The sequence below is a fragment of the Pectinophora gossypiella genome, chromosome 10 (genome assembly GCF_024362695.1).
Source record: "Pectinophora gossypiella chromosome 10, ilPecGoss1.1, whole genome shotgun sequence".
Taxonomy (NCBI): Eukaryota; Metazoa; Arthropoda; class Insecta; order Lepidoptera; family Gelechiidae; genus Pectinophora; species Pectinophora gossypiella.
In genome coordinates this window covers 9,627,089-9,650,691 of record NC_065413.1, presented here as the reverse complement: position 1 = coordinate 9,650,691, position 23,603 = coordinate 9,627,089, and the positions used below count along the sequence as shown (strand labels likewise).

The window sequence follows — 23,603 nt, the reverse complement described above, 5'->3', positions numbered from 1 at the left end:
CATCGGTGTTTCAATTAAAGACAAGGCATATTTTAGACATAAATAATTTATTGCACATCTATATCAAATGGCAGGCAGTCATTATTTACACATTGCACAAATATATCACTATGAGTATTGATGCTAACTTAAACGAATATAAATTATTTGACATATAGTCGATCTAATTTTTCACACACAATCATGTACTTATTCTCATATAACGTATGAGAATTTACCTATTTATTATTCGAATTAAACATGGCAAAATATGGCAAGTTTAATTCCCTAGAAATTAAGAAGGTATTTTAATATTAACAGGAAGTATTAAGATGGCGAAATTAAAATTTAAAAATGGATTCTCTACACTTAACTACTTAATCTAAATTCTGAATCATCCACGCATCGTCACTGGTTTAAAATTAATTTAGTCCTAACACACAATAGGTACATACAAAAGCGACCACACTCGCGGAATTTAAACTATCACAGTTTATTGCGCCCTACTTTATCAAGATTCGTTCGTCTAAAAATACTGCGACGCAAGGTCAAATTATTTGCGTGGACCTAGTTAAAGAAATGCTGCAAAATTGAATGACATTGTCTTTGTTTGTGAGGAGTACTAGTCTTGTAGCCTCTCTACATTGCCACTGGTGCCTGGCGACCCTACATGGACATTGGCCTCACTGACGTTGCCCAGATCATCGTCACTAATCTCTTCACTCTTCTGACTGGTTGTTTCCAGTTCTTTTTCCGTCGAGTCTTCACTTGACTCCTCCGAATCCATTTTCTCATTAGCACCTTTATTCTTATTTTTCTTAAACTGTTCTTCCATCTCTTTGAATTTCAACGTTAGGTATCTGTGAAAAAAAAAAACAAGTTATTGATTCTACACTCAGTCTCAATGCTTTGGAATTTTCGTCTATGTTTCAAACAATTGCTATGAACCACAAAACCTCAATGACCTAGTGTGCTGACTGCTGACATTGCCAATGCTACACGTAGGTACATACTCATATCCAACATATTCTGTCGTTTTGGGTTGTCACATTTATGATCAAAATGGATGATGGACCCTGGTGTCTAGAGTTAATATTGAGCCACCAAAAGCTCACGGCAATGGACTGGACGCCTGTCTCACCATACTAATTCGTCATATCTATCTTAGAATTTCGTATCAAAATAACGTGTATTGGTAGCCCTGCCGATCCCATTAGAGATGACGGACGTGTATTTATGAGGTTCAATTTCATTTGCATACATATATGCAAATGAAATTGAAAAAATTATATACGGTCGAATTGAAAACCTCCTCCTTTTTTGAAGTCGGTAATAAATAGGCAGATGGGTCGTTCTTCGAACACCGGAATTCATTATCATTACCATAGACGCAAACATATTCTAAAACCTTTTGTCTTTTTGCAAATATCCAGTTAGAACTTAAGTATGTTGCCAGTAAGTTCTAAGTGGATATTTGCATAAAGACCCAAGATTCTAGGATATTTAGGATGAGATTGACCACCGGTGTACCCAGATACTCACTTATCAACAAGAGGGCCGCTGTAATCCTCGGGGAACTTGGGCGAGTGTGGCAGGATATACTTGTAGAGGCTCTCATTGAGCACGTATAGCTGCGGCGTGGCGGCACAGCGCACGTTGAACCACCAGTCGCAGGTCAGACCAGCCTGGGAGAAGATTGTGCCGTTGGGGCAGAGGAACGACGCCTGGCCTCCGTTCAGGTCGCAGTAGTGCCACACCTGCAAGTAGAGGTGGTAGGTATTAACACGTTGACAGTCCAGTGATCCATATACGGGTCATGACGGACTAGCTACATACGTCTGTGACCCATACATGAGTCACTAAGAAACGACCAGGTACGCACTAAGGGCGAGTGCTCAACTTGGATCCCGGGTAACTTAGCAAAGGTTTGTTTGATGAATGCTTCTGTCCATCTATAAAAAAATATATTACCTTGGCCACTTGTTCAGAGCTCTGAGTACGGCCCTTGAAAGTTCCAATTTTTTCATGATAGTAAGATTATGTATGGAGACCGTCAACGTGTTAAAAAGAACCCTCTCATATTGTGACTTAACATGCCTTCCGGTTCGGAAACACGAACTCATTTTACATTCGAACAATCTAGTGATTCCAAGCAACACTTCGCTTAAGTATCTGAATATTTTTTCGATCGATCTGACTTTTCACAAACCATCCAAATCAACCTTGACCCAAGCAAGAACGAATGTTTTATTACAGTTATAAAATAATTACAAACCAATAATAATTGCAATACGATTGCATCATAAAACGATTTTCTTAAACGTGGGCTAGATGTACCTGCCTTCTTGTTTACTTTTGGAAACGAGACTAGGTAAGCATGCGGTGTAGGTAATGGCTAGGCATGTTGATCACCAAACTGGATGAGCAGGATTCGATTTCCTGTCGTGTCGATTCATTATACTACTTTGTTTATTGATTGGTACTGATGGGCGATGTAGGTTTTTCATTTTTTTTTTTACATGTGACGTGTCTTACTGTAGATTTACCTATAATGGGATTTACTACTTGGCCGGAGGAGGCCTGTAGTAGTGAACCAACGTAAGTAACCTATACCTACGACCTATAGATAAAAATCGTAGCGCGATAAGGTATACCTTAGGTATTGTTTGTCGGAGCGGAATCAATCTACTAGGAGCACCACTATTATTTATCTACATTAATGACACATCTCTAACTTTGACAGTTGACAGTTCAATCCATGTTCAAACTACCGCCGCCGCCGCGTGCCGCGTCAAGGTTTGAAGTTGTTTTAAAAGTCAAACTGTACTTTCTACCTTGTATTTTGATCTCCGAAGCTTACACTAAAATACTAATTAAACTACTAGTAAGTGTTACCGTTTAACTATAACTCCTTTTACCTGGCATCTAGTCTCAGGGTCAGCGAAGAATCCTTTATACCGTTGGGTCTTGCAGTCGAAGCTAGTGGACGGGATGGTGGTGAGAATGGGGTAGTCGACTCCCGGGCGCCCTGGTGTTCCGCCCTCCTCGTCAGAGTGCACCGGCTGTGGGAACCGCTGGCTCGTGCTGCCGGGCGATGAGAAATCTAGAAGATTCAAGAGAATATTGTGTTGAGACGGTGAGTACCAACATGCTGTTACTTCAACTGTTGCGTCTATTGTGCCCTCTATTTATACAAGTACACATATAAAGGGATGTTTATCTATTATTGTGCCTATTATCAGTTCTATCCTTGTATTTTGACTCTTTCTACGATATGTTCGAGATGATGAACATGAGACGTTTTTCTAACGTGTTTGTTTGTGTGCTCTGCCAATGAAACAATAATTTTATTACCTATATTTTTATGAATGAAATATAAATTTATCATTTATTGAATTATTGCTAAATATAGTGAGATAATTACTGACACTAAATTTTGAATGGGTAAGTGATGATTTTAGTTGGAGATTCGCAAAAATAGACGTTCTACTAATCATTAAAAGACAATAAGATCAATAAGCTGTATAAAAAGCTATCTTACCTATTATTCCTTAATCAAATAGGTAGGGTATACTACTTTTATTTTTATGTACTGGGTTCTTACCATCCAAATGCTGGGATGGAGTATTTACATGCGCTAAATACGGTTCCTCGTGCAGGTCTGCATCATCAATGGCTGGAACTGGGGTGGCTTCTATCTGTTGCTTCGGAGTCACGTCGACAGGTTCAACAGCCACGAACGGCTTCGGGGTGCTCAGCACCGGTGTTTCAATCTCATTTTGCTGCATAGCCTTCAAAGCGTTCAACACTTGAAGTAACGTTCTTATAGATGATCCAACATTTTCTCTTGTTATCGGTTTGGGAATCGACTTATTCAGCTGAAGCGAATTTAATAAATCTGAGAGGGTCACTGAGTTACTTGGCTCATAAGGTTCTTGATTGTACGTTGGTTGGTCTACAACATATTGATAATAATTCGGTCTATAGCCAGATTCGGGAGTTACAGGCGCCGCTTCAATTGGAGTCGGTTTTTCAGTTTCATATTGTGGAATAGGTGACGGTGATAACTCGGTTGTGTATATTGGAGCTTGTGTAGTAACTACAGGACTGACAATAGGTTTGAACCCACTCTCAACAACGGGCTGCGCTATGGGTTGGCTTAAAGTCACAGGAGGTCGCCTATTGTCGTAGTAACTTTCTGACACTACTACAGGTTGCTTCCTCGGTACCAATTGTTGGACATTCACATTGTCGTAAACATATTGCGGTCTTGCTGGTCTCTGTTTAATGTATACTGGTTCTTTCTGGATCAATACGGGGACTGGGAAAGGCTTTTTAGTTACGTACACATTATCGTTTTGAGGAACTTTGACTGGAGGTGTTTGTTCATACGGGACCAATTTGTATTTTGGTGGTTGCTCTTTGTCAGCTAAATAATACTGTACACCACCAGAGCTTTCGTCGTTGTACAGATTTAAATATGGTTTCCTTGTCGTTGTTGTGAACGGGACACTAGGAGATTTTACTATGGGTTTGTGAACGAATCTCCCCTGATCATAGTCATCATTGGATATTACATACCCTGATGACAAGGGATTATAATTCGGAGATACTTTTGGCGAATTTTGATAAACTGGAACTTCTTTATAGTAAACTTTAGTTGGATTTGCCGAGGCTATGTTAAAATGCGTCAGCCTATTCCCCTGATATCGTGGTATATTCCTGTGCGGCGAATAAACGATCTTCTTTGGCTGTCGCTGGTTTTGTTGTTGCTGCTCTAACAACTTCTGTTCAACAATTTCTGCTTTCTCTACTTCAATATTTTTCGCGTGGTAAGCTTCGGTTGTTGAAGACAAATCGTTTGCATAGTAGAATGTCATGTATGGTATCAGTCTCCTGTATCTTTCATTAATGGATAGTTTCGAGGATTCGGCGATAATTTTTCTGCTTTTCTCGTAATTGCTTTTCGTGGTGGTCTCCTGCTTCATGGGTACAAATCCTTTTTGGACGTCGACCATCATTCCTCCGATCATCTTGACTTGCGGACTGTTTCCATTAGGAGATATTGTGATCGCGGTCACTACTGCTGGTATGACTGCAACAAAATAAATATATACATTAATTCTTCCGTCGCTATGCACAAAAAACAACAATTTGGTTTTGCCGCAATCTTAAGCACGGAAATAATGCAATCGAGGTTGTCTACTTCATGTTGACATTGCATTTAAATACGTTGGAGTATTTTTAACCGTGTATAATGGTCTATGTTTTAATAATAGTTTTATTTGTTTAAGTAATGTTCCTATAATGATAAGTCTGATGACCTCTGTTTATATATGTATACCTACCAATGTATATATTTGTATTTTATTCAAATAGGCACTTCAATTAGATTAAGATATCATTAGGCAAACTTGCGAAACACGAACGCGTGACGAGGCATCTGAAAGCCTATGCTAAAGTCTTAATTATTGAATCAGATAGAAAAGTTAACGAACCATATTGTTAATTGGCCTTCAGCGGTAATCGCCCTATATTATAAATGAGTTGATTCACCTTGAAGTCGACAATATGAGATATCATCACAACGGCACGATCCTACCTCGTTATAATGTATTATGGTTAAACGGCTGTGAGAAACAATTACTAATCACATTACGAGTAAAACATCTTTTAAAAATAGAATGCTTTTTAGAAATAGAATGCATAGGCTGTTAAACCTATTGTCTTACGAACGATAAAGCTCTTTAAGCTAAACGGCCGAACGTACCGAATAGTCTACCTTGAATTGAAGGAGAAAAGGAGGTGCCTTAATTTATCCAGCTCAAGTTCTTCGTTCGCAGAATGAATTCAAAATCTTCTTTTTAAGTTATGTGCGAACCGTCTCTACATATCGCAATATGTAACAGGCAATAGACGCACCTGTCCGCATTTCTAGTTACCCACTAGTTATACCTATGTAACTCAGTAATCTCGGTATCATCACTTTCATAATAAATGGTTACGAAATCGGTGCGTCTGATCATTAATATATTAATCACTGCTGATCTATTTAAACGAGGTCTTCGTGACTCAATAACATTACGTTTACTTTCACACAGACGCGTATTTGGTCGGAGGTCTGAGCCCTGTTTAGTCGTCAGTACCATATTTATACCTATCACTTAACTATTATAGTCTCCGACATCTGTTTGCTAAAACATTTTTATTTTCCGTATTTAGCTTTCATATAATGACTTACCTTAGTAAGTAGTGAGTGAGCGACTATAATTAAAAACAAATTCAATTAATAATTATTATAATTAATATCAGTGATTGATCTATATAGCGACGGGTCATTGCCACTAAAAGATTTTATTACGCGCAATCTTGTTGATCCTTGATTTAATAATTTGGAGGCGTTTAGGTATACTTAGCGCATTCTATAAATATTATTTGACAATATTATTATCGGAAACATCCGTTAATAGGTTGATAGGTTGTGAGTTGATATTGCCATTTGTTCTTTAAGAACTAAACGCGCTAAAGGCTTCGGCACACCAAAACCAGTAGCGGAGCAGGCACGCCAGCAGTTTGGGCGCGGGCAGCGTAGTTCAGCATGCGTCATGGATTTACATGAAAAAAATCACCGAATTAGTGTGTAAAAATAATAATGTTTCTATGATTTCAAAGACAAATATTACAGAAACACAACCTTGTGTTTCAATTAGACTATTAGATTCAGTTGAAATGTTAAGCTGAGATCCCTGCTACAATGTTTATTCAAGTAGGTATTATCTGTATTTTTTGTTCTAATACAGAATTATAAAAACAAATAGTTTTCAGCGGAAACGAGACTAAATCCGCTTATCTCTTTTTTATTATGTTAAATATGTACGGGTCTTTGTGAAGTACCTTATAAAAATTAATAAATAAATATTGCACGGGGATTTAACTTTATATTTTTTTAAATATGACAAATGAACGCACGGGCCCGCCTTTGGTGTTTAAAATTAAAATGCCTGCTAAAATGTACTGCTTCTGACCTGTTCTTGGTGTTGGTGTGCCGAAGCCTTAAATCCGTGTCTGCTTCTACAAACTAAATTCCTATCACTTAGCTGCCTGTATAAATCTCCGTCCCTAAGTATAGTTTCGAAACTTCTCGTTCCAGATTTATCAGCTAATGCAGATATCAAGTCGGAAATTGTCGTATTATTCATCATAGCTGTCCGGTTTTTGCTGTCGTTTACAAAACTACTACTGCTTCCAGTATCCGTCTATTGCCCTGTCATGAACTTGTTGCGTGATTTATTGTGTGTGTGGTGACAGTAGCTTGCAGATATATTGCTACTTAACTACTACTGTAGGTAATATCAGTAGTCGTACGAAAACTAACTTGCAACGCCAATCATATCGAGGGCTTCGATCATTAGACGCACTAAATGCTATCTACGTAAGGCCCCGATAAAATACGCACAGCCCTCGGTTGCCGTGCCGCAAGTGCTGGGCACGCCACGATATAATTACTACATAAAATACGTTTAAAACTTATAAGTAATGCGTTTATAATCAATTACAGTACGTTTCATGAAAGTTGATATCATCTGAATATCTTTACAAAACTAAACATAAATAAGTGAGATGTTATAATATTCTACTTACTGTTATGTCAAGTAGAGTAAACGTTTAACTCTCAGCCTTTATATTTGTAAAGATAAGTAATCACCTATCAGATAAAATTCGATTATAATGTTCTCCAATATTCATTTGTACGTACCTATCCAAAACCAGAATTGCCTCAGTATTCTATGAAGATTAGTAGTAAAATTATTCACGTTACATTACCCAGTATAAATCACCAGATTATCGCTGCAGGCATCATGATAGATTTTCCACGGTCTTTATGAAATAACTGGAAAAGCACGTAGTCGATTATCCTGACTTAATAGGCAAATTATCGAATAATTGTATCAAATTACATGGTTGGTAACGCAATAGTTAAAACATGCGACACTGTTGACAAGCGATCTGCCACTATTAGGTACGAACCAATATTTCGGAATTCGAACAAGACCAATTTATTAATAATAAGGTCACAATTTTATTATAATAATACAATTTGTCGCATAATCAGAAACATACGTAACTTAGTCACGTCCGACTAAACGTTTACGTGTTCTGAATCTGCCCTGGTCCAAACGAACCCATTACACTAGCGGCATTGCCCCGTTGCACAGCCACTGACAGGCGTTGGACCAGGTAAGACGCAGACCTAGGGTCACCCCCTCTGACTTTGAGTCTCCGGCCGATCTCCCTGATCAATCCCCTCGCCTCACTACCCCAAGGGCCTGCAGTCTCAAAAGCCACGGGCACAAACACGTATGCAGTTTTCAGATCTGCGTACTTGTCATGCTTGCAATTCAAACATATTCTTACACGCGTGATTACTTGGAGGTGACGTAGGCAGAGCCACAAGAATAACGATAACTGTCCGCCCCACACCAATTAGTACCGGACGTGGAGTTTTATTTATCTCACCCCCTTGGCCGTAAGCCGCTAAGGAGTAAGAGGGAACGCGCACGGATCGTCTGTCTCACTCGTACTTATACGGTAAAAAAGAGATTTTTGAATTGAGTGTCGGAGATGTGCTATTGCTATTACTACCCAATCGTCAAGTCCCTTCACATCTACGACTGTGGCTCGACTTTTGTATGTGTAAGGTTTATTAAAAGTAGGTACTCTTCTAGGACCTCCAATAGACCGGTTCTACAAAATACAATTTAAAGGTGCCGCGAAACATAGTTAGTTACCTACCTACTTAATTATTTTACGTACACAGCCTCCGTGGTCTAGTGGTTAGAGCGTTAGGCTCACGGTCTGGAGGTCCGGGTTCGATTCCCGATGGGGACATTGTCAAAATCACTTTGTAAGACTGTCCTTTGTTTGGTAAGGACTTTGCTGGCATGAATCACCTGATTGTCCGAAAAAGTAAGATGATTCCGTGATTCGGGGGGCATGTAAATCCGTTGGTCCCGGCTATTAGCCGTAAAAAATACCTCCACCAACGCGCAGTGGAGCAGTGAGACGTATATAGGCTGTTTATGTTATGTTATGTACTTATATAAAACTTGGAGTGCACTTTGAGTTGGTACCTAAGAAGGTGCATATCGTTCTTCCGATATTATTTTTATTTTACTTTATAGTTTTTCTTTCAGTGCTTCTATATTCAATTTTACGATTACGAAACAGACTAAGTAGGTAAGCACCTAACCTCACAGTGACCAGTGATTACTCTTTGGATTCTATTAGTGCAGTCATGATGCACCGAATCCGTGACCAAACGCATCCAATCTTAACCACAACGGTAAATGTAAGGCCAGTGACACACGGGTGAAGCTGGCCACGTAGCGAATGCTACAAATACAAACCTAGTCACCTTATTGTCCAAAAGTAATAGAAATAGAAATGTTTTATTGCGTTCGTTCAAATTGTGGTGCTATAAAAATACAGAAGTAAGTGTTATAGTATCAACATGTACCCGTTAAGGGCACTGGAAGGCACGTTAAGCCGTTGGTCCCGATTATTAATAATAATAAAATAATAAAACACAACACACACACACATATATACTACTTACTTGTTACTGGTGTTACTTGTTATATTACTGATGTAAGTACGTGATCGTTACATGAGTCATGTCAGGGGCCTATGGCGGCTCAGTAATAACCCTGTCACTAGGGTTGGTAATCCACCTGACAATCCACACGATAGAAGAAGAGACAAACCTAGTTAGACGAACATTTGTTCAAACAAAATTACTTTTTTCGGCCAAATTACAAATTGTGAAAAAGCATTCATAGGTATTAATATTATTCAAAATAATACTGTTTGACTGACTTACTTCTTTACGCTTAGAGCCATGGAAGAACAGGATAGTTTTTATCCCGGAAGTCTTAAGGTGATTTCGAGGATGGGAATGAAAGGGTTCGGAATTCGGATAAGAAATCCTGAAGTGTAGCTATTGTAGCACTGAGGGTTGGGCTATTATTTATGTATTTTCGTCTTTTCTCCATTGGTAGTTACACCAATTTGCCACCAGTGTTATCATCATCATCTGCCAAGCGTTACCTCGTTTTTTACAGTCCGCTCACCTATACCGGTGCAACTGTGGTTAATTTAAATACGTAATTAACTATTAAAGCTTCCGAGTAATAAGATAACAGAGAATGGTTGACTTTATAAAGTTCATGCTCGCGTTCAATACGAAGGTGAATGACCGGTTTAAACAGATTCCGCGTTAATTAATACCCCTGATCTTTCTTGCGATTGGTCTTCTTTAGAAAACAACATTTTCACTCGTAGCTAGGTCCACGAAATGTTCAGCGAGCTCATTATTAGCGATCCGTACTCAAAGGCTAAAAAACGGGACCCTATTTATTACTAAGAGTCCGCTGTCCGTCTGTCACCAAGCTGTATCTCAGGAACCGTGATAGTCACGTAGTTGAAATTTTCACAGATACTCGTAGTCGGTTTCTGTTGCCGTTATAACAACAAATATTAGAAAAGGGAAAAAAAATCCCATATAACAAACGTTATTATTTCTTTTGCCCTCTTTGAAATGTATGTACCTACTATTTTTTACTTAGTCAATGGTACAGAACCCTTCATACGCGAGTTCGACATGCACTTGGCCGGCTTTTTATTGGTTTCATCATCGGACGGCTCATATTTTATTAACTATTCCACACATAGGTATATAAGTTCTAATTAAGTTGTTTGGTAGGGCTGGCTGAGGAAGACCTAGAAGGACGTGCATTACCCAAATTGAAGGAAGCAAGAGAAATATGCCAGGATCGAAGCGAATGAAATTCACTTTAATTTCTACAAATTGGGGGCTCGTTCGGAATTTGAACCCGGGACCTCTCGCAAATTTATGCCAGTAATTCCTGTTGACGTGGGTTGCCAGCACAAAAATAATATAAAAATGTACATTAATATTATCTACGTGTGGTAAAATGTGAGTCACTGGCCTTACTATGCAGCCACACACGATTTGTCAATGCAAATGATTTAAATCTCGCCGGGAAGTCGGTTAATCATCGAAATAAATTATCAAGCTCAATCGTCATTCATCTTTGGATTACTAATGTCGGTTCGTAAAGCCTAACTGAATCGTCTTTAATATGTGTACAGTCATGAGCAATATCATGTACCCACTTTAGAACCCTGTCGCACTATCATATTCGACATTTAATGAGATGAGAGGTTTAATTTGTCAAAAAAGTTAATGTGACATTTAAAGTGTATACATAGTCATTGGTAAACACAAGCTCCAAAGTGGAAATTGGGTTATGTACGTTAAAGATAAATTGCGAAATTCTGATTACTAAATAAAGACAGATCTAAAACTAACGAAAAACTAATTACATCACAATAAGTAAAGGCTAACTAGAAACTACCACAAAATGTAGTAAAACACTATATAAACAAACAATATGAAAGAGAGTAATAAAATATAACTATGAGGTAATATTAGTAAGGAATGTCTGTAAAAGGAAAATAAAAATAAAGTAGATCATATGAATTTATACATACAGATATGGATTCCCATATCCACGGCGGTTTGTTTCTAAGGCAACTTATGGTCAGGACCTTTAAACTAATACCATTTTAGGCGCACGTCCCCTCTATACGTAGTGCCTTCTTATTCAATTCGCATGGTATTACGTACCAATTAAGCTAATAGAGATCCTATTTTAGCTCGGTAAGTTCACGAAGCCGTTTACTTAACCTTAATACACCAAAATCTCTCTGTGGCAACGGCTTCTGTGGTCCAGTGGTTGAGCGTTGGGCTCACGATTCGGAGGCCCCGGGTTCGATCCCCGGTGGGGACATCACAAAAATCACTTTGTGATCCATAGTTTGGGTAGAACATTACAGGCTGACCTGATTGTCCGACATTAAAATGATCCATGCCCGGAAGGCACGGGCACGTTAAGCCATTGGTCCCGGTAACTAATATGTAGTAGTAACTGGAACCAACGGCTATGTAGTCGTTACATGAGCCATGTCAGAATTAATGAGGTTCGTAATCACCTCACAACCCACACGATAGAAGAAGACCGAGCTAAGCAAAGACTATGGAATTCCATTTGCTTCGATCCTTACACACTTCTCTTGCTTCCACATCTACCACGTTATGTTACCTATAAAATTGCTGTTATATTGCTCCTATGACCTAATACAATCAGTATTATTTGAAACCAGATAATGAAAGCATGTCTGAAACCAACCGGATATTTGCTCATAGCTTTCAATTAATTACAACATTTAATCCTTACGAACGCTTAAATACGTGGTAACAACGGGTTACACATAGGCTTTTAATTTGAGCCTTTTCTATTCGCTTGAGTAACAAACTGGTCTAGATCTTAACTCGTATGCGACTAGTTAAAAGCCCTTGATTAAGGCCTGGCCACACTGAACCCAGGTGCAATCCGTGTGTGCTTGTAAAGGCAATGAAATACAGACCGTGTAGGTAGTTGTTAATAACACATTTTACCGTAAGACAAGTCCGAATATGAGAGAGACAGAAAGAACTTTTCTCCCTCGCATAAGCGTCTTAAAATGTTATAATATCTTCATCTTCTACTCATAATCACACTGCTCAATGTGCTTATACACATTAGATTTATTGTGGCAACCTTTAAGCCATACTGAGAAGCTGCAGTAGTTTTAGGCGGATGAGACGTTCGTTATGTAAAAATTGACGATTCAAAGTGTAACTATGTTACCTACTGAATAAAGATATTTTTGAATTTGACTGATCAATATGCGTCGAATTATCAGTTGACTAACTAAATCAACGGCAAATTATGTACCGCCGTCGCGAGTACCGCATGCATAAGTGAACGCCTCACAAAAAAGGATTTGACACCAAATCAGGGCAAACAGTTCACCTAATGTGGCCAAAGCCTTAATCCTCTAGTTTCACAAGTAGTGAGGCGTCAGTGTAACTTAAAAATGGACGCAGGTCGCCAGCAGACTGGCCGGCTAAGATTAGCCTTGTAATAATGTTTTCCTTTCCCTCAGCCTTTGTTTTTTATTAGCATTCCACGAGGGTTGCTTTATTACTGTGTATAATAAATTACTTGCGTCCGTGAACATTCTCATTTAACTATTTAATACTTTATTATTTTAACAAAGGTGTTCGTTGAGAGAAGAAAGTGACCGGTATAGGTTTAACTGAATCGGCACTATTCTCTAGTCTGAGACATTGGTGCTGATGGTACACGCCATCTAAGTTTATTTTAGGTTATATATACCTGTCATTTTCTTATCGGCCTAAAAGGAAAGACTTCATATGTTCTTATCGTCCAATGGGTTTTTATGTAAGTAGTATCTGAGTTAGCAATGACCTTTGATCTAGTTTAAAAGGTCGCCGTTAAATCGCTGACAATAAATCACAAAGAAGTACTTCACCAGGTAGAATATGAGTATGAACTACTGATAATTTATTAAACGCACAGTAAGACAATTTTATAGTAGAGAACAAATCGAAAGGGTGGTGTCATCTTACAATCTAAGACGCGAGAATAAAGAGATATTCTGTAATATTATCGTTTAAGTATATCAACTTAGGTACTTATTCGTTTTTTCTTTTTTAATTTACATGCATTTGTACCTACGTACTGATATATTAAATTTACATAAGGGTAAGCAACAAATCACACATGCTTACATGGAATAGATTAAAGAAAAGGTTAACGTTGTGTCTTATAGGGAAGTCAAGGAATTGGCCTTTGATAGACTGGAATGGGAAATGCTACACCGACAAGAGCGTGGCTCTTAAATTGATGATGAGGCAACAAATCCCAATCGGGCACAAATTCTGGAAACCACGTGAAATAGGTAAGTTATCTATGATCCAAACATGAATTCAAACTCAGAAAGTCGAATTCAGCGATGTATGGTCCCAGCCGAGATTTCATTTATTACATTTAAATTTTCAAAATAAAGGCACTAAGAATTATTTACGATATCGTTACGGCATCGTAACTGCGCTCAATCAACCGGAAGGGTTATGGAGCTAACCTAACCTAACCACACTGCTCCTCTGCGGGTTGGTAGATACAGGTGTACGGCTAACAGCCGAAACCAACGGCTTAAGGTGCCTTTCGAAGCACGGAATCATCTTATTCAATTTAGACAATCAGGTGATTCAAGCCTGCAAAGTCCTAACCAAACAAAGGACAGTCTCACAATGTGGTTTCGACAATATCTCCATCGGGAATCGAACCCGGACCTCCATCCAGATCGTGAACTTTACGTTCTAACCACTAGACCACAGAGGCTGTAATGGTAACATAGGTCCAGTGAAATATCCGTGTCATTTGCCCTACATTAGTGCAGACAACAGTTTATAGTGTTATGAAACCATGGTTGCTAGGAGCTTAGTCGCAGCTGAAACTGATCTAGATTTACATTATTTATTACGGCGATAGACTTCGGGTAAGCAGTCGTGACCGGCAGTGGTAGCTAGATAATGTGTTTTAGAGAGGCTGTAGCGTGTGGCGATGGCGAACCTTGGAGAAGTGACTGGCGAGATCCGCATCCTGACTCCTGCACACTCAATAGGTACAGTTATGAGTAATATCATGTACCAGCGTTGCCAGGCGTCCCGATTTTTAAATCAAAATTAATGTCCCGCGCGGGACAGGCTCGGTCCCGCTTTTCGGGAATAACTCGACCGTGCGTGCAACGTACTCTACTGGGAAAGCGCGGGCGGATGGCACAGACAAGTGTGGACTGGAAATTTTGAATTTGATTTCCGTTTGTTTTTATTCAGAAGACGAATAAGACTCAACTATTTAACGATAGGGTAAATCTGATTAAAAATATATTATAATTCTGAGAAATGGATATAGTTAGACGAGAGTGAAAATTTTTATTAAAATTCATTTTCTATGCATATTTTTGCTATCTATTGTTACGTAAACATAATTTGAACTCAAATTAAAAGATAAATATTCTTTTTTTTTATTATATACGTTTTTTTTACTATGGTCCGCTTTCGACGAAAGAATCCCGCTTTTTTCATTCAAAAAGTTCTAAAATCCCGACTTGGCAAAAAAAAACTGGCAACACTGTCATGTACCCACTTTAGAACCCTGTCGCACTATCATATTTGACATTTAATTAGACTTACGGTTTAATTTGTAAAAAAAGTTAATGTGACATGGTTTCAAAGTGAACATATCTATTAGTACTCGTGACCGTACGATAAGGTGCAAAAGTCCAATCAGTTTCTTGCAAAGTATAATAAATTAACTGGTTGTACTTAAGACCTCCTGGTTACTAAAATAAACCAGGTAAAATATAAATTTTATAAGTACGGCAACTAATGGTTCATAATTTCACCACTGTTTACAAATAATCGCTGGGCTCAGTGACTGCACTTTTGCTCTTTGATTGTACCTGCAATGACAGTAACCTAACCTAACTTGCTTATTCGGATCCTATAATTGACAACATTTCATTTTTACTAAGGTGCCTTAAATCGAAAACCATTTCGAGATATTTCTATGATTTACACAAAACACATTTTTTCAGATTTTTTAATTCAGTAATAATAGAAATATATTGAAAAATCCACGAGGTCAGAAGAGGAAGGCATAATAAGTTCAGACCTTTACATAAAAATTATAAAAAAAGTAAATGTCATACATAACGAGGGTTGAAAGGCAAATGGGTTTAAGCGACATTTTGGGCGAAATTGACTTATATATATATTCGGAATCAGCGATTTTTTCCGCGTCGACAGATCTTGGTTTCAGATCAATCGAAGCTACTTTTTGGCGCTTCAACCAATTAGCACTTTGGGTACATTTTTAAAAACCCGTGTTTTAACCGACAAAAAATGCACAAAATTCTGGGCGGGTGGCATATCAGTCGTATTCCGGGATATGAGTCGGTCACATAAGCTGTTATGTCTTTTCATTTTCATGATTCGAAGTCTGTTAAAGCGTTTTCCTTGACAGTGTTTTGTTATAGATAAGTCGGTTAAATCATTTGTCCTTAGACGAAACGAAAATAGATTTGGCGCTTAAATCTTTTTGCTTTAATCCAGATTTTATAAATATTGTCGCTTCAACCGTTTTTCCTTCAACTGTAATTTAGTTCAATTGAGGCATTTTGTATTAAGCGACTTCTAAAATCTATAACTAATGTGTTTTTCGAACCAAATAAATGCAGAATTGTGCAACGTTTAATTTAAAATAATTCTTAGCATTTTGAACACTTTTGATTCAGTAGTTTTTTTATATGAATTTTTTTCGAAGAAATAAAACTTTAAACGGCTCTCCTGTAAAGTTCACAAAATGTCGCTAGCTTAGTCGCAGCTGAAACTGATCTAGATTTACATTATTTATTACGGCGATAGACTTCGGGTAAGCAGTCGTGACCGGCAGTGGTAGCTAGATAATGTGTTTTAGAGAGGCTGTAGCGTGTGGCGATGGCGAACCTTGGAGAAGTGACTGGCGAGATCCGCATCCTGACTCCTGCACACTCAATAGGTACAGTTATGAGTAATATCATGTACCAGCGTTGCCAGGCGTCCCGATTTTTAAATCAAAATTAATGTCCCGCGCGGGACAGGCTCGGTCCCGCTTTTCGGGAATAACTCGACCGTGCGTGCAACGTACTCTACTGGGAAAGCGCGGGCGGATGGCACAGACAAGTGTGGACTGGAAATTTTGAATTTGATTTCCGTTTGTTTTTATTCAGAAGACGAATAAGACTCAACTATTTAACGATAGGGTAAATCTGATTAAAAATATATTATAATTCTGAGAAATGGATATAGTTAGACGAGAGTGAAAATTTTTATTAAAATTCATTTTCTATGCATATTTTTGCTATCTATTGTTACGTAAACATAATTTGAACTCAAATTAAAAGATAAATATTCTTTTTTTTTATTATATACGTTTTTTTTACTATGGTCCGCTTTCGACGAAAGAATCCCGCTTTTTTCATTCAAAAAGTTCTAAAATCCCGACTTGGCAAAAAAAAACTGGCAACACTGTCATGTACCCACTTTAGAACCCTGTCGCACTATCATATTTGACATTTAATTAGACTTACGGTTTAATTTGTAAAAAAAGTTAATGTGACATGGTTTCAAAGTGAACATATCTATTAGTACTCGTGACCGTACGATAAGGTGCAAAAGTCCAATCAGTTTCTTGCAAAGTATAATAAATTAACTGGTTGTACTTAAGACCTCCTGGTTACTAAAATAAACCAGGTAAAATATAAATTTTATAAGTACGGCAACTAATGGTTCATAATTTCACCACTGTTTACAAATAATCGCTGGGCTCAGTGACTGCACTTTTGCTCTTTGATTGTACCTGCAATGACAGTAACCTAACCTAACTTGCTTATTCGGATCCTATAATTGACAACATTTCATTTTTACTAAGGTGCCTTAAATCGAAAACCATTTCGAGATATTTCTATGATTTACACAAAACACATTTTTTCAGATTTTTTAATTCAGTAATAATAGAAATATATTGAAAAATCCACGAGGTCAGAAGAGGAAGGCATAATAAGTTCAGACCTTTACATAAAAATTATAAAAAAAGTAAATGTCATACATAACGAGGGTTGAAAGGCAAATGGGTTTAAGCGACATTTTGGGCGAAATTGACTTATATATATATTCGGAATCAGCGATTTTTTCCGCGTCGACTGATCTTGGTTTCAGATCAATCGAAGCTACTTTTTGGCGCTTCAACCAATTAGCACTTTGGGTACATTTTTAAAAACCCGTGTTTTAACCGACAAAAAATGCACAAAATTCTGGGCGGGTGGCATATCAGTCGTATTCCGGGATATGAGTCGGTCACATAAGCTGTTATGTCTTTTCATTTTCATGATTCGAAGTCTGTTAAAGCGTTTTCCTTGACAGTGTTTTGTTATAGATAAGTCGGTTAAATCATTTGTCCTTAGACGAAACGAAAATAGATTTGGCGCTTAAATCTTTTTGCTTTAATCCAGATTTTATAAATATTGTCGCTTCAACCGTTTTTCCTTCAACTGTAATTTAGTTCAATTGAGGCATTTTGTATTAAGCGACTTCTAAAATCTATAACTAATGTGTTTTTCGAACCAAATAAATGCAGAATTGTGCAACGTTTAATTTAAAATAATTCTTAGCATTTTGAACACTTTTGATTCAGTAGTTTTTTTATATGAATTTTTTTCGAAGAAATAAAACTTTAAACGGCTCTCCTGTAAAGTTCACAAAATGTCGCTTAAACCCATTTGCCTTTCAACCCTCGATAACATGACACTTTGTTTGCGACTTGTTTTAAATACGCATTCAAAGGTACATTACATTATACTGCCTTCATTCTATCAATGGCAGAATCCAATTTTCAAAAAATAATTTTTGTAACTTCTAGTGGAAAAATCTTGAAAAGAAAAAATACGTGTCTTCTATTTAAACAAGTAGGTACTTTCGAAATAGCACAAAAAAACCACGGCTTAAAAATTTGAAATGTTGTCAATTAGATGTTCCAATTAAACTGTATATTTTATTATTTATTAATTTAAATACATGTTTCAAACAGATCTACATTTTTAAACAGAATATTGATAGGCATATCAATATTCTGTGCCAAATGTCAATACTAAAAATTGATGTTCGCGATAAAAAGGAGAATGTGCGCTCGTTGATGTCTTTTATATGGTCAATCGGTACAATCAGTCAATAATTATTTATTGCACTAAAACATATACTTAAAACATACACAATAGGCGGCTTTATTGCTAAACAGCAATTTCTGCCAGGTAACCTTAGGGTAGATAACATCGTGATGAAATCCACATTCCCGAGAAGTGCATTTTCGGAGGCATCTGACCTAACCTGTATTGGGCTGGTTTCCCCTTCGCGGGTTGGCAGGTCAGACAGGCAGTCGCTTCTGTAAAATGAAAAGTATCGGCGTCCGAAAGACGTAATATACGATCCCGACGACCCTATTACTCTAGCCATAGAGGCAGCCAATCAGCTCGCGACACCAAACACTTCAGGACCCCGATACCGACCCCGCCGGCGTGGTCGACGATATCCCTCATTCAGCGCTTATCGCTATCGACCCACTAGGGTCGATTAATTCTTTCAAATATTTTTCCTCTCAGACGACGCCCTGAGCCGAGGTTCGCGCCCAACTGAGCACCCTCAGGCCTGTTGTCTTAAACGTTGTATCGGGTGAGAGCCTTCAGCGCTCCCCATTTGTCCGGCCAAGTAGTTAATACCATCTGCGGCAAATCTACAATAAGTCACGTCAAAAAAAAAGCTTCTTTAAGAAACCGGACCTATCAGATCTTCAGGTTAGGTAAGCGGCCCCTGTGAAAAACGGGACAATGATGAACCTTAGGGTGAAAGAAGTTGATGTATCGGACCGTGGGATGGTTTCTTTTACAAGCTCTATGATTTGCCTACTTATGTAGTTAGAAATAAAATAATAATACAATGGTACTCTCGAAAAATTGAAAGAGGAGGGAGAGGCCTTTGCCCAGCAGTGGGATCTTGTAGGCTAGATTATATTATAATACCACAATGTCATTATGATTCACAATACCTACCATCTCTAACAATTTCAAAATAGTCATAACTACTTTTAACAGCAAATAGTATTGTAAATTGTTCGAAGCTATTAAAATAACTAGGTATTAAGGCCATGGGTGCGTTCATATCGCTTTCATCACTGATATAAAGTTCTTATTACCTAAACCCAATCGCCATAGATAATAATGTTTCATATTGAATGCACTACATATGGTGCAACGATTTAAAAGCTTATAATTGTAATCAGAATAACATTCACTAACAAAATGATGAACACAAAATGTTGCTCAACAAGACACGAGCTGTTAGTTATTAGTTAAATAAATAAATAAATAAAATAAATAAAAAATAAGTTTATTTCTCACTCACAATTACAGTAAAAACCTAACTTAGTACTACTCACAGTGAACATGTTTATATTGTGAGAGAGACTGGTGTCCATACTAGACGGAATGCCTGTGTTACGGATCACCAGGCTCTCTTCCTCCCTATTTTCATAGTACATGGCAAGGCATTATTATAGAAGTAAGACTGTTTAAAATTATAGCTATAGGTGTGTGTGTGTTAATTAGTTAGTTAATTAGTACACTTAGTTATAATCATTACATGTACTAATAATACTTATTGCAATTACATAAACTCACGCCTATTTCCCACCGGGGTAAGCAGAGACTATAGAATTCCATTTGCTTCGATCCTGACACACTTCTCTTGCTTCCTCCACATTCATCAATCGCTTCATACACGCACGCTGGTTCAGAGTAGATCGTATTAAACCTTTTCTAAGGACATCTCCAATTTGGTCATCGTAACTCCTTCTCGGTCTTCCTCTGCCAGCCCTACCATCAACTTGCAATTATTTTCTGTTTTTATAAAGTAGTTGTACTTTCATGGTACCATTGATTTATATAGGTATGTAAATAGAAAACGATTCAATTAGTTGTGATCTTTAAAGTCAGTTTTTTATTTACTTTGTCATCAAATACGCAGGCAGACTGTACTATGTTATTACTCTATGCAGAATCTTACCTACACAGAACTCAAATTAAATAAATAATTAAAAAAATATAGAATTAAATTGGAATTCTGTGACAATAAATTAATATAAGCAAGTCATCGTATGAACTAAGTACCCGCATCTCACCTAGCTTTATTAGACTAACTGTTGGTGAACCGTGTGGCCAACAGTTATGGTCCATATCCAGTTGGCCAGCTAATAAGAACACAATGCCTTCTGAAGACCTACATTATGTAAATATAAACCTGAATCACCTAATTGTTCGAAAATGTAAGATGTTTCCGTGCTGCGGCGGAAGGTAGGTATGCCAAGCCGTTGGTCTCGGGCTACTAGCCCAAACACCACCAACCCGCAGTGGAGCAGCGTGATGGAGTATGCTCCGTACCCCCTCCGGTTGATTGAGGGGAGGCCTGTGTCCAGCAGTGGGACATGTATAGGCTGTTTATGTTATGTAAATATATTGAGAAACTTAAAGTAGGTAAAAGTAAATGTAGTTGACTGTACGCGGGCCTGATGAAGTGATAATATCTTAACGTAGGTCGTGTTGAGAAAATCTACATGAAACTTAGACGTGAACAGTCATTCATAAAGTTGTCAGTAAAACGCCAACCGCGAAATGAATAAATTGCCAAAGTAATAGCGAAACAGTAAGGCGCACTAAACATTACGATTTAACTTACGTCTTAGACTTGGCATATACTTTATATATTTATACATTTTACTACCTATTTATTTAGACGTGTTTTAACAATTAGTTTAGATCTTCTATCGTGTGGGTTGTAAGGTGGATTACCAAGCAAAACCCCATCAACCCTGAAAAGTGCCCGGCTTCAACTGACACTTCCAATGGGAATCGGCTTCAGACGCCGAACTTAGATTTTCAGCCCCTGGTGTCAGGGTTATTATTGAGCCGCCATAGGCCTCTGACATGACTCATGTAACGACTACGTACTTCAGTACGTAATAACCGGGACCAACGGCTTAACGTGCCTGCCAAAGCAGGGTCAGTGTGAACCAACGTGATCAGTCTGCAATGTCCTAACCAAACTAGGGATTACAAAGTGATTTTTGTGATTTGTCCCCACCGGGATTCGAACCCGGGACCTCCGGATCGTGAGCACAACGCTCAACCACTGGACCACGGAGGCCGTTATTAGTTTAGACGAAAATAAATTTACAAATGTACCAACGAGTGACTAATATGATGGACTGTTTTACTTTGAGTAATACACAGCTTTTACTTCAGATTATTAGCACTGCACTAAAGAATATGTATATAACTGTGGGATATAGAAGTAAGCAACAATTAAGCAACTTTCGCAAAGGCTGGTCTTAGGAAGGGTGACCACATAAAAAAAAGTTTTCATCTCGAACTTCTCCGTGCTTCCGAAGGCACGTTAAGCCGTTGGTCCCGGCTGTATTAGCAGTCGTTAATAACCACCAATCCGCACTGGTCCCGCGTGGTGGTTTAAGGCCCGAATTCCCTATCCATCCATAGGGAAGGCCTGTGCCCTTGCAGTGGGGACGTTAATGGGCTGGTGATGATGATGATAGAAATAACACGGGATATTTTAAATATCTTTACTCCTTATATTTTAACAAAATCCTCTAACCCGACCAACATCGCACCATCGACTCGCCTTTCTTACTTTTAAAACTGCCTTACGTCCCATTCATTATCCTTCCATAGTATTCTCACTTTCCTACATAACTATGTTGTAGTAATGTTTTCTACCTAAAATGACCTAAATAGGTAAGCGACTTTCTCTCTCTGTGTGCACCAAATGGATATATTGGTATATTAGTTGCATGGTTGTAGTGAAAAAGAAACTACACTTGTTTTCACCCGTTAAACGCCGAGTTCCCTTGTAATTAACCGTACTATATCTTCATTTCAAGAATCTGAATTGTTCCTGTCAGGCCTGTTTCATTTTCACGCTGAATTTAATACTGCATTTCTCTTAAATAATCATGACGGGATGCTAAGTCCCGCTTAAGAAATATTCATGGCGTCAATTATGAAAGTGGGTGGTTACAAGCACTGTGCTTCCATGCTCTAAGGATTCTGTCGGAGCATGAATTACGAACCAAACCACCCTGCTGTTCCATTAGAAGTTGGTGGGTTAGATCACCATTTTTCTAAACACCCACTATGAACCGAAGATTAACTAGGACTTCTCACTTCTTCTTCTTATCGTGTGGTGTGAGGTGGACTACCAACCTCATCAACACTGATGTCAGGCCTCTGACATATCTCATGTAACGGTTACTCACTTACATCAGTAATTAGTAACCGGGACCAACGGCTTAACGTGCCTTCCGAAGCACGGATCATCTTACTTTCGGACAATCAGGTGATCAGCCTGTAATGTCCTAACTAAACTAGGGATCACAAAGTGATTTTCGTGATATGTCCCCACCGGTATTCGAAGCCGGGGCCTCCGGATTGTGAGTCCAACGCTCAACCACTGGACCACAAAGGCCATTATCGATTCATACAGTGTCTTTGAAGCTCACAATTCGTGTAGGTTCAATAGCTATAGTCTATAGCCATTAATAGGCACATAACATGGACCACAAATGTCATAATCGGGATACTATATGACAAACGAGCGGTCGCAGTTGTCGGACACGACTGCAAAGTTCAACTGCTGCCCTGCAGTTACATTAAGTACATTAAGTATGTCAGACAATCGGCAACCTAACCTTATGCGGCTGATATGACGGCATTTAAACCAAGGTGTGTGAAGTACCGCCAGAATAATAGAGTTGGGGATAAAGCCAACAATTAATAGATATAAAATATGCCAAGGTTTAACGCTGATGGTACTTAAAACTTCTAAACTTCAGGATGCTATGATGAATCGTGAGAATTCAATTTGACTTGCTAATAATCTATGAAAGGAAGGATTTTTTAGTCTGTATTGATAATTTTTAGGTAGGGGACCCTGTGAAAACGGAATAGCACTTGCCAGACTAGTCCGTAGT

The 23,603-nt window shown here is 38.2% G+C and overlaps 1 protein-coding gene across 2 annotated transcripts in view; it reads right to left on the bottom strand.

Moving 5' to 3' along the window:
- Window positions 1-28: 28 nt before the first annotated feature.
- LOC126370048 (uncharacterized) overlaps window positions 29-23,603 on the bottom strand; it is a 40,705-nt gene continuing 17,130 nt past the window's right edge. Inside the window, exons 1-5 of one of the 2 annotated variants that reach the window (XM_050014691.1) lie at window positions 6,221-6,291; window positions 3,584-5,074; window positions 2,898-3,082; window positions 1,522-1,736; window positions 29-839 (exon numbers count right to left, since the gene is read on the bottom strand). In XM_050014691.1, coding sequence (XP_049870648.1) covers window positions 602-839; window positions 1,522-1,736; window positions 2,898-3,082; window positions 3,584-5,012 — 2,067 coding nt within the window. In that variant the 5' untranslated portion in view covers window positions 5,013-5,074; window positions 6,221-6,291 and the 3' untranslated portion in view covers window positions 29-601. Of the gene's footprint in view, window positions 840-1,521; window positions 1,737-2,897; window positions 3,083-3,583; window positions 5,075-6,220; window positions 6,292-23,603 lie in introns of those variants that run through there. The other variant, XM_050014690.1, reaches the window with a different exon arrangement.